Source organism: Euprymna scolopes, chromosome 35 (genome assembly GCF_053919585.1).
Source record: "Euprymna scolopes isolate OS-2025 chromosome 35, ASM5391958v1, whole genome shotgun sequence".
Classification (NCBI taxonomy): Eukaryota; Metazoa; Mollusca; class Cephalopoda; order Sepiida; family Sepiolidae; genus Euprymna; species Euprymna scolopes.
This window is the reverse complement of record NC_136516.1, coordinates 20,248,799-20,268,911: the sequence shown is the minus strand read 5'-3', so window position 1 is coordinate 20,268,911 and position 20,113 is coordinate 20,248,799. Positions and strand designations below refer to the sequence as shown.

Here is a 20,113-nt window from a genome sequence, read left to right as displayed (position 1 = left end):
TAGAATTGAGGATTCTTTTGTTTGCCAAAAGTGTGTTTGGACAAACGTATGTAAAGCTACGTGAAAATTAGTCACATTTGAAAAACACACTTCTGACATCATAAACAAAGGAGATTTCTCTATATAGGAATCTAAGGGTTCGAAGTTAGAAGTCAGTTGTGAGTCAAGAGTTGATGAGGATGAGATAATCAGAGTAGATCACACACGGTGATAGAGCTGGAGAGTGGGATCCCTATGAGGCGAAGAGTAGAAGATAAAACCATGTAGTCAAAAAGGCTGGAATTCCTGACGTCACCGATCGCGATTGAAGAATAAAGGAAGGAACTATGTTTGTAACTGTGTTGTCTCGTGTCATCAATCCTTACACCAAAAAGGAAAATGTGTTTTTATCATCATCTTGTAAGAACTATTGTGTAGATCTTCCAAGTATTGTGTCCTCTCCACCATCATCATAAGTGAAGTATCTCCTCCTCCTCCTCTCTATATGTATAAGAACTGTTGCATCATATTGCCCAACCGTATTAATATGAATAATAATAAGAATATGAATATTAATAAGAATTGTCACAGTCGTCGTCATGATGTAAAATATAGAAATGTCTTCTCTCCCTCATCATCACTATCGTTATATATGTGCCCCAATATGAACTCCGGTCATTTTTAAAAATGTACCCCTACACAACATATACATATATATATATAGATATATATATATACTTCAGAATAAAATTATCTAACAATCAACTGGTATTATTAAAATAATAAAAATCTTTTGATTTGAAATTTAAAGATTTCACGTCATAAATTTTTAAATTCATTGAATGACTAAAATTATATATATATATATATATATATATATATACATATATATATATATATATATATATATATATATATATACATATATATATATATATATATATATATATATGCTAGCAAAAGTACCCGTCGTTGACTGGGTTCAAAAATAGCCTACAGAAAATGGACTCTGATTTATGGAAGTATGATAGGTTATGAAAAGGAAGGGTTGTAAAGAGATAGCTTCGAATTTGGGGGTATCAAAACCAAAGCAAAATATGATGAAAGTAAAAATAAAATAGATAAACCCTATAATTTATTATACCATACCTGTTCACACTGAAACACTTATCACAATATTCTGTGGATCTATATTAAAAAACCTTCTTAAACTTTGTGACATATTTCCATCCTATGGAGGTCAGGCACGAACGAACACCCCATAATTTTATTATACAATATTTCTTCAAACTGAAACATCATTATCAAAGTATACTTACGCAGATAGATATGAAAAGTCTTTATTAAAGTTTATGCCTATTTCAATTCCATGGAGGCCAGGCACGAACGCAGATCCCACAATTTTATTATACCATCCCTATTTAAGTTAAAACATACTTATCAAAGTAATATTATGTACATCTATATCAAAAATACTTGTAAACGTTTTTTTTTTAATTTTTTAATTTTTTTTACTTCAATACCCTCCTCTCACAATGTTAAGAATGGCTTTTTAAATAATAACGTTATTATTTCAGCATGGATCACTCTCTGCATGAGTACCAATTAATGTTTTGTTTTTGGGGGGGGGGTTTTGCCGTAGTTTTTTTTTTTTTTTAAAGAAAACCGTTGTTAACAAAAATTTAAAGTACACGTTTTTTCTTTTTTTTTTTACAGAAGTTGTTTTTATGTAAGAAAATATGAATGCTTTTTCTTTATTAAAGAAATTGGGTACTGATGCACTTATTGAGCCGTGCTGAAATAATAACGTTATTATTTAAAAAGCCATTCTTAACATGGGAAGAAGAGGGTGCTTTGTACCTATTCTGTACTTTAACCTTACAATTGAATAAAAAAAATGGTAAATTTTTAGATTAGGTCCACCTCCACAATTTTCTTTTAAATGACAACATTTATACATTTTCGACTATGCTGAATATGGAAATCGCATTGAAATTTTGTAGAAATAAGTAGTTATCGAGATATAAAAATTTGTATAATGCATTGTAATCTCTGGCGGCCATCTTTTTTACGAGCGTGTGTGCGCGTCATAAACAAATCTATGTGCGTAACAAAGATGGCCGCCAAAGAATACATTGCATAAAACAACTATTTATATCTTGATAACTACTTATTTCTGCAAAATTTCAATGTGATTTCCGTATTCAGCATAGTCGGAAACCTATAAAAGTCGTCATTTAAAAGAAAATTGTGGAAGTGGACCTAATCTAAAAAAATACCAAAAACATAAAACTTTAATTAAACTTGGAAATACGATTTAAAAAATAGCTCGGATCAGTAAGTGCATTAGCACCCATTAATCGACTAACGTGACCTTATTGCCAAATAAGCTCCAGCTACAATGTTGAACGCACCGTTCACGTTGTTTTTTTTTTCAAGTTAAATTCAACTTTCACAATATCTTTTTATTTTTTATAATTTCACAATATATTTTTTTAATAATAAATTGTTAGTTGAAAGCACAGAATAGTTACAAAACACCATCCCCTCTCTATGGTAAGAATGGATGAAAAAAAAATAAAATAAAAATATTAGGTACTCATGCAGAGAGTGATACGTGCTGAAATAATAACGTTATTATTTAAAAAGCCATTCTTAACACGGGGAGGGGAGAGTGTTTTGTACCTATTCTGTACTTTAACCTCACAATTGAATAAAAAACATATCATAAAACTTTAATTAAACTTGGAAATACGATTTAAAACATGGCGCGGATCAGTAAGTTCATTAGCACCAGAAATTGTTAGGTGAAATACAGAAAAGTTTCTACCAAGTAAACCGTTATTTTTTTAGCCATTCTTACCAAGAGGAGGAGATGGTGTTTTGTCACTATTCTGTGCTTTCAACTAACAATTTATTAAAAAAACAAAAGGTAAATTTTCACATTAGCTCCACCTCCACAATTTTTAACATGGGTAGGTTGGGGGTGTTTATTCCAAAAGCCGTTCTTAACATGGGGAGAATAGTGGTATTTCTTCCAAAAGCCGTTTTTAACAGATGAAAGACAGGTAAATGGTTAAAACATGTGGTTAGGCATGGGCGTTGTTTATTCTGAAAGCCGTTCTTAATATGGGGAGGTTGGGGGTGTTTATTCATGGCCGCCAGTGAATTATAGTGCATAGTACAGGTCTTTATATCTCGAAAACTACTTGCCTCTGCAAATTTTGAATGAGATTTTCTTATTCAGCATACTCGAAAATTGTGGAAGTAGACCTAATGTAAAAAAAATACCCTCCCCCCAAAAAGATATTGTGAAATTTAAATTTAAGCGCGGTACCAAAAATAAAATTAGACAGAAAAATACCCCCTTTGGGTTTGTACTTACACAAAGACTTGTAAAAGTTGTCAACAAAAACAAATATATAACAAGTAAATATTTTCAAAGGCAAGATAAGTTACTTTTCTACCTAATTGGATAATTTTTAGTGTTTTTATTGGGTTTGTACTACTGTACATATAGATTCGAAAAAGTTGTCAAAAAAATAAATGTATAACAAATATTATCAAAGGCAAGATATGTTACTTTATTACCAATATGGATAATTTTTTAGTTTTTTTTAATGTAAAATGTTTATTCGGCTCGAAAAACACAGCGTTTACTGCTATATTTGAAAATTACAAATGGCGGCAGACTGTGTTAAACACGTTAAGTTTGGGAAAATGAGTTAAAACTAAAAAAACTATACAAAATACTGTTAAAAACCACCGAATACATGTCTGCCTATGTCACGGTAACATATATTGAGTGAGTTCCTGACAGTATTTTGTATAGTTTTTAGTTTTAACTCATTTTCCCAAACTTTCATTTATTCGCTTTTGGACAACTTTTTCGAATCTGTGTATAGTAATCCCCCCCCCACACACACACACACTCACCCAAATATTAATTAAAAACTCACATTTTTGAATACAATAAAAAAAAAAACTCTAATCAGCATTTCAACAACTTTCGGCTTAATCCGCTGAATGTTGGTCGAGCCCAAGCCATGATTAACGGTAACTCCCGAGAATCCAGATCCAATTCTGCAACAGTACCATTTTTTTTCATTTTCGCCTTTTTTTTTAAACTTTTTTGGAGTAGATTGCTGTACTAAGAATATAAGAAACATGCATTTTCTTTTTTTATTAGAATTTTCCATTACACCAAATTGAGCCATGGCAACGTGTGGCAGGGTACAGCTAGTATATATATATATATATATATATATATAATATATATATATATATATATATATATATATATATAACGTGTGGCAGGGTACAATATATATATATATATATATACTAGCATTTCAACCCGGCGTTGCTCGGGTGTTTGGAGGTGTATGTTGAGTAAAAAAAGAAAAAAATTGGTCAACTTTTTAAACTTTGACCCCTATTATGACCCCTTTACATTTATTGTTTTGGGCTCAAATCAAGTTATTAAGTTAGATCCATGTCCAAGATACCTATATCTAAAATTTCAAGTGTTTAAACTCAAAATTGTCGGAGGAGTTTGGTGGAGTTCTCAAAGGTCAAATCATTGAACTTTGACCCCTTAACACCCAAATTTCTAACCGAAAACTGATCACAAAGATTTTTCCATATCTCAGTACTCTGTATATCAAATTTCGAGTCTGTAGACTTAAAATTGACAGAGTTATTGCATAGGGAAATGTACACACACACACACACACACACACACACACACACACACACACACAGACGCGTTCACTTTTATAGATATACTAGCATGGCTGCCCGGCGTTGCCCGGGTGTTTGGAGGTGTATGCTGAGCAAAAAAAAAAAACGGTCAATGTTTTTAACTTTGACTCCTATTATGACCCCTTAACATTTATTGTTTTGGGCTCAAATTAAGTTATTAAGTTAGATCCATGTCCAAGGTACCTATATCTAAAATTTCTAGTGTTTAGACCCAAAACTGTCGGCGGAGTTTGGTAGAGTTCTCAAAGGTCAAATCGTTGAACTTTGACCCCTTAACAGCCAAATTTCTGGCCAGATACCGATCACATCGATTTTCTCAAATCTCACTACCCTGTTTTTTTTTGTTTTTTTTTACACAGTGATCACCACTTATCAAGGCCCGGAAGCCACTCAGGGATAAGGGTTATTGCAAGTACATTACGTTAGTGTGGAGATTTGATGAAGTGTTTACTTAAGGGGGCGGTGCATTAGGAATTTGTTAATGTTGGACTTGAACACATCCAAGTTGTAGTCCGGTGGGAAGCAGGCAGACGGAACAGAGTTCCACAGGCATGCAGTTCTAAGAAAGAAGCTTTGTTCATGGAATCCGCGTTTTGATTTAGGCACAGATAAAGAGTGGGGGAAACTTTTGACAGTGGATTCAGCTAGACGGGTGTCTAGTATATCATATATATATATATCAAATTTCATAAGTATATCAAATTTCGAGTCTGTAGACTTAAAATTGACAGAGTTATTGCATAGGGAAATGTATACACACACACACAGACGCGTTCACTTTTATATATATATATATATATATATATATATATATATATATATATATATATATATATAATTCATACAGAATTCATATTTATTATAATAGAGCCAATTCTTTTTGATTATTATATTGTACTCAATAATATATGATGATCTTTTCTGATGATGATCCCTACCAAAATCCTTTGACAATTTTTGGTTTACAGAAATTTGATATATAGGGGATTTAAACCCATGGAACAAATTTGATTAAAAAATAATTGTAATTAGCAGGCGTAAGTCAACTTAAAGTGCTCTTCTACGCATGCATAAATATACACTTATAGGTTAAACAAGATTATTTTTTAACTTTTTAAATGCGCTTGGACGTGGCTCAGAGGCTATTGAATAAGGCTGGAGAGCTACATGATTAATTCCCTATTAGATTTTTCAGTTTTCTTATGGGATGATCATCTTTAAGTTAACTATTACGTGTAATTATATTCATGAAGATATTCTACATGATTTATACTTGTGTAATATTTGTGTAAAAAGATTATAGTAAACACAAACCTCTTTCTATATATATTTTATGTATGCGTATATATATTTGTTTAAAAAATTTTACCTACCAAACTCCTCTGTCAGTTTTTGATCTACAGACATGAAACATGAATATATAGGGTATTCAAATCCATGTGAAACTTTATATTTGGGTTTTAGCGGAGAAAAATCGGTGCAAAAGTGTGAAAATTAAAGAAATAGAATTTGCCAGGTGAAGGTAGAACGATGGCATTATGAATATTTTTTTTTTTTTACATGGGGGTCGCCACTTATCAAGGCCCGAAGGTCACTCAGGGATAAGGGTTATTGCGTGTACAGTAATCAATGAGATAGTATTGTAGTAATCATTAGTATTGGGGGTTTTGATAGAGTGTCTTACTTAAGGGGGCGGTTTGTCAGGAGTTTGTTTATGTTGGATTTGAAGACGTCCAAGTTGTAGTCAGGTGGGAAACAGGCAAGCGGCAGAGAGTTCCACTGGCATGCAGTTCTAAGAAAGAAGCTTTGCTCATGAAATCTACGTTTGGATTTAGGCACAGATAAAGAGTGGGGAAAATTATTGACAGTAGTTTCAGCCAGACGGGTGTTTCTCATGAAAGATTGGCGAGGGGGGGGACGAGGGATTGGAGCACAGACGAGCACCTGCCATGGAAATAACGATAAAACAAAGAATATGCACGCATAACGTAATAGCTATTGATTCATGTTTTAATTTTTAGCCTTGCAGCAAACATATCTTTATAGCTCAGGTATTAACGTCAAAAGAAAAAGTAAATCATTAGCTAAACGTTTTGGTTTCGATTCTCGGTGTCATTTTTATTTTGAAACTTTTTAACTCATTTCTATACATTGGTATCAATATAATATTATTTTTTTTTATTACATTTTCACCCCAAACAAGGCACAGTGCCACTTTGATGTAGGGGGCTACTATCAGGGACATAAGCTACAGGGGTACTATGTGGGGAGTTGGGCAGCAAGATGTTGGTTCACGTTACACTTGAACTTCTGCATGTCAGTACAGTTGGGGAAGCAGGAACCTGGGAGGGAATTCCAAAGTCTAACGGTTCTGGGTAAGAAACTACTGGAGTAGAAGGCTCTTTTACATCTAGAGATCGCAACTGTAAAGGGGTGGGATTTTGCTGTTTGTCGGGTTTGTCAAGGGTATTTACGTCGAAGGGGTACAAGTGCTTGCATTTCGTCGGAGCATTCACCATTAAAGTACTTGTAGAACAGGCAGAGGCATGCTACATTTCGTCGATGGGATATTATAATAATAAATACGAACTCTGCATTCATCAAAATATCATATTTAAGCGTATTTTATGGATGGCAATGCTGGGCGGCCTATATATATATATACTAGCAGTTCAGCCAGGCTTTGCTCAGGCCCTATGTACTGTTCATAACTTGCCCTACGTGTGAATACACTTTATGTAAGATTTCAAATGTTTAGACCAAAAGTTTTTTGAGTAATTTCGTAGAGATCGCAGAGGTCAATTTTTTTTTAACTTTGACCCCAATTTTGACCCCATAACATTTATTACTTTAGTCTCAAATCAAAATACAAAGTTTTACCCATGCCCAAGTTACCTACATCTAAAATTTCAAGTGTTTAGACCAAAAATTGGCGGAGGAATTTGGTAGAATCTGCAAAGGTCAACTCTTTAAACTTTGACCTTTTAGCAGTCAAATTTTCGCTCCAAAACTGATTAAAATGCTTGCCGCATGTCTGAATACTCGTTATGTAAAATTTCAAATGTTTAGACCCAAAATTAGCTGAGTAGTTTGCTAGACATAGCAAAGGTCAAATCTTCTGAACTTTGACCCCTTGGCAGCTCCAATTTTCGACTCCGCAGAGTTTCGAAGAAATACTCTCCTTCTCATCAGAGGGCAGGAATTAGCAAAATGCGGGATCGGATTTTGCATGTAAAAGTATTTAGTGAAACTACAAGTAAGTCACAGATCTTACTTGGTTAAAAAAAAGGGTGGGGTAAGGGGAGTAGGAGGTAAAAGAAAAATTATAAAAAGATTTCACATGAATGGATAGTCCGGTAATATATATATATATATATATATATATATATATATATATATATATATATATATATATATATATTCCCGGTGGTATGAAGATATCCAAAAATTGAAGATAATTGAATTCCAACAAGTGCCGTTGATAGTGCTCAATCATAAGAGAGAAAATTATATATATATATATATATATATATATATATATATATATATATATATAATGTAAATACAGTCATATCTTGCTACAATGTGCAGACCGCCGTTTCAATCATATTAGATATCATCAGGTAAGAAAAATTAAGGTACAAAAATTAAAAATTTCCAGACCTTTTAAAATTTTGAGGAGAGAGAATTTGCCATGACTGGTAATGGGCAAAAAATTAAGGTTCTTATCAGTTTAAATTGATTCTGTATATATATATATCGGCTGTTAGCTATACTGCAAGAAGTCCAAATATCAATTTCGTAGAATCGGCTTCAAACCTGTAACAGATAACAGGATTCGAGCCTTACTGCAGGTAGTACTTAAACGACAAAGACAAAATTTTACAAAAATCGCTAAAATATCAGGAAACTTTTCCTTCTGTTTGACTCTTGTAGTATTCTCATGGTAACCATACCATAGAATATGAAAGACGTGAAAAATCTGAAAAAGAAAAATAGAATAAAATAATGAATGAAAGAAAGAAAGAATAAGGTGGTAGAAGATAAGAAAAAGGTGAAGTAGTAGGAGAGAATGTGGCCGCAGTAGGAGGAATAATCATATACGAGATGGAGGAGGAGGAGACTTAAGAGTGTGAGGTGGAGGCAATGAGAAAAAGAGAGTAGGAGAGTGATGATGAGAAAGAAGAAGAGGGAGGAGGAGGAAGCGGTTTTATTCTCAGCAAAAATGTGAATCCGTCGCCATCTTGCTTTTTTCTTTCACGTCTCTTCATTTTTCCCCTGTGCACACGGCCCAAACATTAACGTGAAAATCGGCGGCACACACACACACACACACGCACCCAGAAAGAAAACACACACATGTGTTTGTGTTGTGTCAGATATTTCAACTAGGGACGTTCGAATGTAAACATAATGATTCCCTCCCCCCCATTGTGGGAAAATGACTTAAATATATAAAAAAAAAGAAAAGCTAGAAATTCGCAAACCGGGAAGGCATTTATTCCATTCACGGCGACCATTTCTCTCTCCTAAGTGGACTCGGGTTTTTTTTTCACCCCTAATCAAAAAAAAAAATCCTTTCTGACTTGATCAGTTTTTATTTTTGGTCGTCAAAGTATACATCTATCTTTTCTTCTTATATATTAAAAAATATATATTTACATAAATACACAATGGCAATAATAATAAGAATTCCTTTTGCAATGGAAGGTATCGCTTGATAAAATTTCCTCGTCTCTTCTTATCCCTCGCTCGCACCCAACTTGGAAGAAAACAGTAGACGGACCTTATCCTGACAATAACAAATAATAATAATAATTGGATATATTTTGCGATTTATGTCGCATGAAATACTCCAAACCGCAAACTATTTAAAAAAAAAAAAAAAAACAACAAAAAAAAAACAAGCGAAATTCTTCTAAATGTGAAATTTGGAGGAAGGAAAAAAACGCGCTTTTTTTTTTTTTAACTTGGAAATGAACAAGTTTATTTTAAACAAAAAATAATTTCTCAGTTTTAATTTTAATTTACAAAAAAAAAAAAAAAAAAAAAAAAAAAAAAAAAGACTAATATTATCTATATACATCTTATTACTATTGACCTCTCTCCCTCCGTAAAGGGATAAACCGGTTTCTTTAAAAAAAAAAAAAAAATCACTTTTCTTTCAGTAAAATAACATCAAGAAAATGTGTCCAGTATTTACAGGAAAGTCTTGCATCCTCTGTTTCCTCTGCTTATTACTTCTCCCTACCCCGGCAAAGTCCGAAAAGGGTCAACCGGGACCCTCCTCTTCAGATGCTGACCACTGGAACCATACAGCTACCACCAACATCTCGGATGCTCACTTGGAAACGAACGAAAAACCCAAGAATCCCAATTCCGATCAGCAAATCTTTATACCAAGCGGCAACGCGAGTGTCTACTATGTCCGCATGCTCTTCGACAAGTATGGCCAGGGGGGAGACCTGTTTACCTTGGACAGTTTCAAGTTGTTGCTCTATAGTTTAGGCCTCCGTCCTTTGAATAATGACACCGACGTTTTGCTCACCAGTGACCTCCCTGTGACCAGCCAGAAACGCATGGATGTGGAAATCACGACCCCAGGAAATCCTTCGCCTCGTCCTCCAACTGCAGAGCATGATGGAAAAAGCAATCCGGAATCTGGAAAAAATTGGAAACGGCGAGCATCCTTACCTCCTAAGGTAATTAATCTTAAATAGTAATATATATATATATATATATATATATATATATATATATATATATATATATTTGTACTTATGCAGAGAAGTTACCATGCTGTAATAACGTTATTTAGAAACCCATTCTTAACTTAGGGAGGTCGCTTTGTAACTATTCTATACTAACTTTCACCTAACAGCAAATAAAAAAGGGTATCATAAAACTTGAAAATACTATATTAAATTTAAAAAAAACTGACTTCTGCGTAATTTTTTGACTAAAATATAATAAAAACTGGCAAAAGTTATAGCCCGTTGACTTAAAATGGGGGCTCTTTGCCAAATTGATTTCTTAATATGGTGTAATTCGTACTTTTGCGTTAAATATTAATCCCTATTAAACCCTAACAATACATCGAATGGATACCATACTACTTAGTTTGCTGCACTTCAAAAGTCTATACAAAATTTCAGTCAGATCAGATCAGTAGTTTCCGAGAAAAAGTGAAACATCACAAAATGATGGTCCTCGGAACAAACTACGATTTTTGTGAAACAAAACTTACTTTAGGGTTAATAAATAAAATAACAGTTCGGTTTAAATTCTGTAGAAGTACCCTAAACGCCACCGAATGAAGGAGATAATGCTCGGAAGTATATCCTCAAACCGAGCCGCTACATTTTACTTCGATCCTAATCGGATCCGTTACTTTGTCTCTGTCCTTCTTTAGGATAGAGAAGATAATGCCAGGGAGGATTGCCGCAAACCGAACAAGTGCACTCTGATCCCAGCTGGATCTATTAATGTGATGATATGATAGATAGATCCGGCTAGGATCATGCAGTGTGTCCGTTCGGTTTGAGGCCATCTTCCCTGCCTTACCTCCTCCTTTCGGTGAAGAAGGATGAGTTTGTCCTGAAAAGGACAGGTTAATACTGCTTCTCGTCAGTGACAACTACATTCGTAAGGTTTTGCCTGGATTAATATTATTTGTTTATTTATTTGTTCACTTGAAAAATGTCTCTATATTATTTGGGGTTATGGGAAACCACGTTTAAAAGACGACCATGTCATTAACCTCGTGTAGAGGCAGGTAGAGAGAACAGACTCCCATTTCGCTGATAAAGAGAGAGAGAGAGAGAGAGTGAGAGAACAACGTGGTTTCTTTGAAATGAAAACTTTTTCTTTTCAGAAAAATTATTTAAACAACCAGCTCGATTTCATTTAAAAAAAAAAAAAAAAAAAAAAAAAACAACTTATAAGTTAGACCTACTTATCATTTCAGAGAATAGAAAATTTTACATCAAAAACATCTTTTTCGGAGGAGGGGTTAAGAAGAATCGGCGCTTCTACACTATTGGGCGAAATTTCGGAAATCGCAAAACTGAATTTCACATAAAAACAATGATATCCACGTATTTCTCGTATTTTTAAGATGATTATATCCAAAAATTACGAAAATCGATAAGGTAGAAAATTATTTATTAAAGAAAATAAAAAATAGAATTTGAAAATGATCGTAAGACACAGGAGAGTTCGAAAGGGAGGTAATTTTTCGTTTCGATTTAAATAAGATCGCGGCAATTTTTCACCTGCTACCACGATTAAAGTTGCCTTTTAATAATCAGTAATATTCAGGTAATTTCGACTGCATATTTTGGAAACTACCATAATAACTTATTAGAATTGACAAAAAAATCAGTTGAAGCCATTTATTCTTTTTTTTTTTTTTTCTGAAAACTCGAGTTTATCGACTACAAAATCTCGTCCCAATAGTGTAGAAGCGCCGAATAATTTTGAGAATTGTGGAGGGGGGGGTTCCCCCCTCTCAATTTACAAAACTTGAAGTTTAAAAAAACCCAACATTGAATTCATTTTTTTTTTTTTTTTTTCCTATTTAAAATTTTTGTTTATCAAATTATTAAATTTATTATTATTTTTGTTTTATTGAATATTTAAAAATTATTTTCGTTATTAATAATATGATTTAAGGTTTTAAACAATAATGAATCGCTAGTACACACTTTTCGGTTTAAGAGGAAAGCGTAGCATCTGTTCTTGGGTGCTACACTTTTTCTTCTGTTTTTGATTAGCGAACGGGAAATCCTTTTAGATGGAGGCAATTTTAATTTTCCTCTCAATCCAAAGTGCCCCTATTTGGGAATTGGATTTTGCCCCTCCCCATTAAAAACCGATCTTGTATCTAACTATGCCCTCATGGGGAGGAAAGTAAATAGTTTGGAAGATTTGTCGAAAAATATTTTAATCGAACTATTTTAGTGCTAACGCTTTATTTTTTAAAATCGTATTTTCAAGTTAAATTTTTAGGATATTTTTGTTTATTAAACTTGTTAGGTGAAAGTACAAAATTGTTAAAAAAAAAAACAAAAAAAAACTTCCCCTATTCATGTTAAAATGGCTTTAATAACGTTATTATTTCAGCGCGGTAACAGATTGCACAAGTGACCAAGTATTTTTTCTAATTTAATGAAAAAGAATTTTTTTTTTTTTTTTTTTTTTTAATGAAAATTTTTTATTAATTTTAATATTTTTCTTTTAAAATTCTGCCACGAATATCGTTGTTATTTCCCTTTTATCCCTCATCTTCTGTGTCCATCTTCTGAATGAATGAGGGAAGGAAGAATCGGTGGTTGATTTTAGTTGTTCCATGTAAGACAAGGAAGCTGACTTTCTCCCCCTCTCCCCCTCCTCTTTTTACCCCTTTTTTCACCTTTGGAATGTCCAGTTGTTGACGAAAGAAAACATAAAGGTAGACACAAACACAAATAAAAAAAAATTAAATTAAAAAGGTATCCGTAAACAAATTTTCTCTAACGATAACATAGCACGTGTCTTTTCTTTTGCAGTTCCAGACATGTGCTTTTTTTTCTATTTTTACTTTTAAAATTTGTAACATTTTTTTTTTTTACCGAATTTGTTTTTTTTTTTTTTTTTTACCGAATTTTTTTTTTTTCTTTTTTTTTTTTACCGAAGTTGTTTTTTTTTTGTTTTTTTTACCGAAGTTGTTTTTTTTCTTTTTTTCTTTACCGAAGTTGTTTTTTTTTTCTTTTTTTTTTTACCGAAGTTGGTTTTTTTTTATTTCTTTCTTACCCATTTTTTTTTTTTTTTTTTTTTTTTTTACCGAATTTTATTTTTTTCCAAATTATATTTTTTAATCGGATTTCGCATGTTGAATTTAATAGGTATCGTTTAATCATAAAACTACTACAAATCAAAAGGTATACATTGTTTAATCTTTTCTAATTGATTTGGTGTGTGTAAAATAAATAAATGAATAAATAAATAAATGAATAAAAAAAATAAGTAAAATTTTTCCTTTTTATTGAGGATGTGCCAAGAATGTTTGGACCAATTTGAATGGTTTTTATTCGACAGTTTAAAGCCTTTCAAATTTGGAAATTCCTTTTTAAACTCACCGATTAAAATGACCAACTTTTTTATGAAGAAACAAAAATGCATTCCGGTGGAATGTATACTTTTTTTTTTTTTTTTTTTTTTTTTTTTTTTTTGACTATTTTACGCTTATTGCATTTTCTTTTTAATTAGCAAAATTTAAAAATTGTTTGCGCGACAAACGACACATGTACACGCACGAAGTTATCTCGTAATTTTATTAAATACAAAAAAAAAAATTTCACATCTTAAATCACTAACTTGAATCTTTTCTAAAGAAAACTTTATTTTTCATATCAAATGCATTAAAAAATTATCAACTATCGAATTGTCATTTTTACTTTTCTCATTTAAAAATGGGAAAATAAAGCCTCAAATGACACTGGATGTTTTGGATTATGGAAGATCATTTTTCAGATTTTTTTTTTTTTTAAATTTTATATTTTTATTTAATTTTTGGTATTTATGCAGAATACGAACAATGCTTTACTTTGTTTATTATTTGGTTCGGATTTTCAAGTTATATTAAATTTTGACGGTATATTTTGTTTATTAAATTATTGTGAAATTATAGAAATAGTTAAAACCGCCCTTCCCTCTCCCTATGCTAAGAAAGGGTTTCTAAAAAAATAAAATAAAAATGTTATTTCATCACGGTTCGTATTCTGCAAAAGTACTTTATTTTTTTTTTTATTATTCAAGGAGTTGATAAATCTCTGAAAAAAAAAAAAAAAAAAAGTGCATTCAATTTGCGGTGAAAAAAGATTTAAAATTGAACTTATTACTTCATTTGTACCTACCCGGCGTTTACCGGGTGGAAAAGGCTTGGAGAAAATAATTCAAAATGTCTAAACATTTTTATTTCATAATTTTTTTTTTTTTTTTTTTTTTTTTTATGAATTTAAAAAATAAAAACATTTATTTCAGTAAATATTAAATTAATAGTAAAAATAATAAATAAATGCCTCGGAAAGTTACGTATGTACGAGAAACACACCCACACAGAGATCGGTGCTTGTGTAGAGATTTCGTATTGCATCGTTGAAATATCTCGCTTTTAATTCGCACGGTTTTCGCCCAAATTCTTAATAAAATTGTTTTTTCTGTTTCCTAAACTGTATTTTTTGCCCTAATTTAAAAAAAAAAAAATTTTATTCTACCTTTTTAAAATCTGTAAAATCCAATTTCAATTTTTTTTTTTTTTTTAATCACTAGCGGCCATGTTAATTTTTCCTTTCACCGAAAATATTTTCACCGTTTTAGAAGTTTGGGGCACAATATTATTTTTTTTTTCTCTACGAAAAGTTTACTGCTTAACGAAAATTAAGCGCATTTGTACAGTTTAATTTTTACTGACAAATTTAAAAAGCTATTCTTAACGAGATGGGGGGGGGGGCTTTGTTAAGTGTCCTCTTGCCGCGGTCGGAACTCTCCTAAGATCAAAACGATTAATTCGCCGAGATGTTAAACTGTACAAGCGTCTATTTAAGAATTAAAACAAAAAGGGTAAAAGTCAAGATTAGAGACGGATTAAGATCTTTCGACAAAGGCGACGTAAAATTGTGTACAGGAGATATATATATATATATATATATATATATATATACACACACACACACACACACGTATGAGAGGAAGGGAGAGAAAGATTATAACATTTTGAATATTTTTGGAGTTAAATCAATTTGGTAAAGACACTTTAAATAAGTAAATATGCATGTATTATCGGTTCATTTCTTATATGGAGTAGGTGGAGTGAGTACTTGTTTTTCCTATTTGTTATATTTTGTTTCATCGTTTTTGCCTTTTTTTTTTTTTTCATTAATTAAAAAAAAAAGAAACTAAGTTAGGTACAGGCGAGAAGCGTACATACAAGAAGTTGTCTCAATTTTATTGATATGTCTACTTTGTTCATCACAATATTGATCATTAAAAAAGCCATTGCAGGTTTCAAATATATTTCTTTATAACAAAAACCGTGTTCGATTGTCATAAAATTGTTTTTGACATGTGGGTGGGGTTTCTGTCAGTATTTTTAATTTTCTATTTTTGAGCGATTATCAAAAATTTAACGCTTTATTGTTGGCCATTTTTTTCTTGTTCTAACATAACATTCGATACTTGTTTTTAGAACCGAATAAACACTTTAAAATAAGGGTTTGTATTACTGTACACATAGATTCGAAAAAGTTGTCAAAAAACAAATCTATAACAAATAAATGTTATTAAAGTTACTTTTCTACCAAACTGGATAATTTTTCGTGTTTTTATTTAATGTAACATGTTTATTCAGCCCCAAAAACATACTGTGTTTACCGATGTATTGGAAAATTCAAAATGGCGCCCGACTCTCTCGTTAACAGCGTAAGTTTGGGAAACGGTGCTATAAATATAAAACTAGACAAAATACTGTTAGAAACTCGCTCAATATATGTTACCGTGACATAGGTTTACATATATTCGGTGGGTTTTTAATATTATTTTGTCGTTTATTATTTATAACACCTTTTCCCAAACTTACCGTGTTAAAAAGAGAGTCGGGCGCCATCTTGAATTTTCGAATACATCGGTAAACACAGTATGTTTTTTGGGGCTGAATAAACATGTTACATTAAATAAAAACACGAAAAATATATCCAGTTTTGGTAGAAAAGTAACTTATCTTGCCTTTGATAACATTTATTTGTTATATATTTGTTTTTTTGACAACTTTTTCGAATCTATGTGTACAGTAATACAAACCCGTCTACACTAAAAAATGCCCTACTGTTTAAAAATATTTAAAATCAATTTTTACTTTTTAATCCCAAAATTAAATTTGTGAAAATTAAAAGAAATACCAATTTTTCTGATAAATTAATGTGATTTTAAATGTAAAAATCATTTTTTAAATCAATAAATATTACATAGAAACTGGGTTTAATTTCTATTTATTTTGCCTAAATTATTTAAATTGAAACCAGTTTCACCGTTACTCCCTAACTTATTTTTAATTTATCTGTCGTTAAATTAATTAAAAACAAAAATTAAAAACCCTAACATGTAGCTAGTTTCATTGAACATGTAAAACTCCAAAATGGAATTGCAACCCGTGACGTTGTAAAATAAGATACAATAGGAATCTATTTAAGATAACTTTTTTCGTATTACACTGTGTGTTCACTTCATATTAATCACCACATTCATCAGCAATTACACAGCTATTAAGACTTCCAAAATTATGTTTTCAGCTTAACAAATAATACACCAGACATCCACAATCTTCTTTCCCCACAACGGTCTTATAATACGCATGACAAAACACGTTATTTTAAATTCAAACCGAATAAACATTATAAACTTTTACTTTCGTTTTTAACGTTTTAGTTTACTTACTGCCATATTTCTCAGAAGAATGCATTTTTACTTGCTAAATTTAAACAGCTAGCAACGCACACACATATATATATGTACACATACTGGCCTGGGTGCCCGGCGTTGCCCGGGTGTTTGGAGGTGTGTTGAGTAAAAAAAAAAAAAAAAAAAAAAATGTGGTAGTAGACAAGCTCGATCAAACCCGTACCGCGAAGGAGGAAAAGAATGTTGGGGGGGAAAAAAAAAAAAATGACGTCTTTGCTATTGCACCCATCGCCAAACCGGAAGTTATGTAGGTTTAAATTAAGGCTAGCCAATCGAAAAGAGGGGATGACTTTCAATAAAAGCGACCCCCTCCCTGTAGAAAAGTGCCCAGTTGAGGGTGAAGGAATTAATGTTTTTGGCCAATTTTTCGATATTTGTCATCCGAAAGTTCGAGCTCCAAAATGATACTGATCTCATGAAAATCCGTCACCTCTGTCGAAAGTTTTAGGCAGATATACAAACATACATACATACATATATATATATATATATACATTTAAACAGACAAGTAGGATTTATATTATAGGAGATAACGTGGCTGTTACACTCTAACCATGTTCGCTACAGTTCAAACCCCTCTTGGACCCCCACACCATCCAGCACTGTGAAAACAGAACGAACACAAATATAAATAAATCCGACTCTGCTTGTCTTTCTTTTTTAACACGAGTCGTTTATTACCGTTTTTCTGCCTCCCCATCTCAATGCTAGCTTAAAAGTCTCTAGTTGCCAATGCTTAACCACATGTCCATCTCCTCTGGCACGCATTTTTCTTTCTACGCCACTATACGCCAGCCGCAAACAGTAATTTCTCGTCTTCGGCTTTACACATTCATCTTTTTCAACCACAGTTTTTCTTCTCCTTGACCACATGGTGCCCTTTTTTATTTTGGCTACTGCTAATATCCTCAAAGCCAGCTATCTTATAGCTGCTGCTGATATTTTCTCACAAGCTCATACACGCTCTTTTACATATATAAATAAATAATATTCTTGCAGGGAAACCCTGTGTTACCCGGGATTGAATGAGGATCAATGAATGTTTCACATTTCCAAAAATCCATGAAATCGTCCATTGCATTTTTTTTTTCTTTTTTTTTTTTTTTTCTTCAATCAAATTGATTGATTGCTTACTCTAGTTCACAGAATCCACTGTGGTACACCAGGAGGAAGCTTCACATGTATCGCTGCAGTGACTTAATCCACAATATATTGTAGTCTAGATTGCACTGTAGAGAATCTGTTGACGATTTTATAAAATTTTTATATAATGGCTTGAAAACATCAAATATCATGATTCAATTGTGCCCTTAGCAGAAATATTCATTTCAAATGCGCCCGTTCTGTCGAAGAACCTATTGTTGATTTTTATATGCCGAGCTTTTGCATGTGTGATGATAACATTTCTCAAATGCATTTGTGATGTTAGATTGTATAATGGTGTTAACTTTAGTCAAAATTAGATTGTTTCTTCTTTAATCATATTTTTTCGATTATCAATTTTTAATACTTTACCCGGTCATAAAATACGCTTAAATATATTTTAATTTATTCAGATTTCATATATATTGTAGTCGTGATTTCCAAAGTTAAAAAAAAAAGAAAAAAAAAAAAAAAAAAAGGATTTGGGTGCCATCAACTAGAATCGAAACTGAAAGTAAAACTGCAGCATTCAAAGCTGGTGATGTTACCAATGTGACATGCATATAACCGATTAATAAAAATAAACTAAGATAAATTATTTAATTTTGGGCTTCTCATTATAATAGCGGAATTCTAAATATTGAATTTCAAGTAAAACTAATGGACTTTACTTGCTCGTCATGTCGCAGTAATGAACATATCCAAAAATTACAAGAAACAATAAGGTAGAAAATTTATTAATAAAAAATTTTCAAAAACAATTGGGGAAAATTGAGTTTTGCTAAATTGGCCTAAGATTTTCAAGTTTTCAGAAAATAATTATCTCCCTTGTTACGATTGGAACACCCGTTTTATTATTTTAGTAAAATTCAATTTTTGCTAATTGTCTCCAAAAAACCTGTTTTCATTAATAATTAATTTTCTACCATATCATTTTTTCCGTAAATTTTGGATAGTTTCATTACTGTGACATTAACAGTAAATATCGTTAGTTTTATTTGGAATCCAGTTTTTCAAATTTCGCTCTGATAATGAAGAAGCACCTTGAATTTTTTAACAGAAAAACTCTTTCTTCAGCTATTTTACAGTGTACATGATCACGCTGACACACCAGTTCCTGTTAGATCATCAAAGTTAAGCAATGTGTAACCTGGTCAGTACTAAAATGGGTTACTATTTGGGAACACTAGGTGTTGTATGTGATCTCTGCTTATCTTGACATTGTTTCCAGTCATTCTGGACTTCTTGCCACTAGAATCAATCACTGCCAACTCAGGAGAGAAGTGGTTAGGTATTGCACAATCCTTGCTTCACAATTTTGTACATGTTATCCTTTGTTCCAATGGACGAACATCCATACAGCCTCTGTCCCATCATCACAATGTTGCATCTCTGTGCCTGTTTTACAAGTATTTTAATGGAATGTGCTCTGATGAACTGATTCCACTTGTGCCCCCTCGACGTACAGAGCCAGGTACGTCCAAGGATGGAATATTGTTGCCACATCTGGGCAGGAGCTGCTAGAAAGGACTTGTCCTGCCTTGATAGAGTTCAAAATAGACTTCGTAGCCTCGTAGGAGATGTCCTTTTCTCTTCCTTGCAACCTCTATCTCATAGAAGAGATGTTGCGAGTTTGTCTCTGATGTATCGTTATTTTCATGGAAGGTGTTCAACTGAGCTTCAGTCTATGGTCCCCCCTCGCCAAACTTTCACAAGAAACACTCGTCTAGCT

General features: G+C 32.3%; 1 protein-coding gene across 1 annotated transcript in view; it reads left to right on the top strand.

The window, feature by feature from the left end:
- Positions 1-8,929: 8,929 nt before the first annotated feature.
- The window catches only part of LOC145259725 (zinc transporter ZIP6-like), an 83,392-nt gene continuing 72,208 nt past the window's right edge, over positions 8,930-20,113 (top strand). Inside the window, exon 1 of the mRNA XM_080117414.1 lies at positions 8,930-10,445. Coding sequence (XP_079973540.1) covers positions 9,930-10,445 — 516 coding nt within the window. The 5' untranslated portion in view covers positions 8,930-9,929. The remainder of the gene's footprint in view (positions 10,446-20,113) is intronic.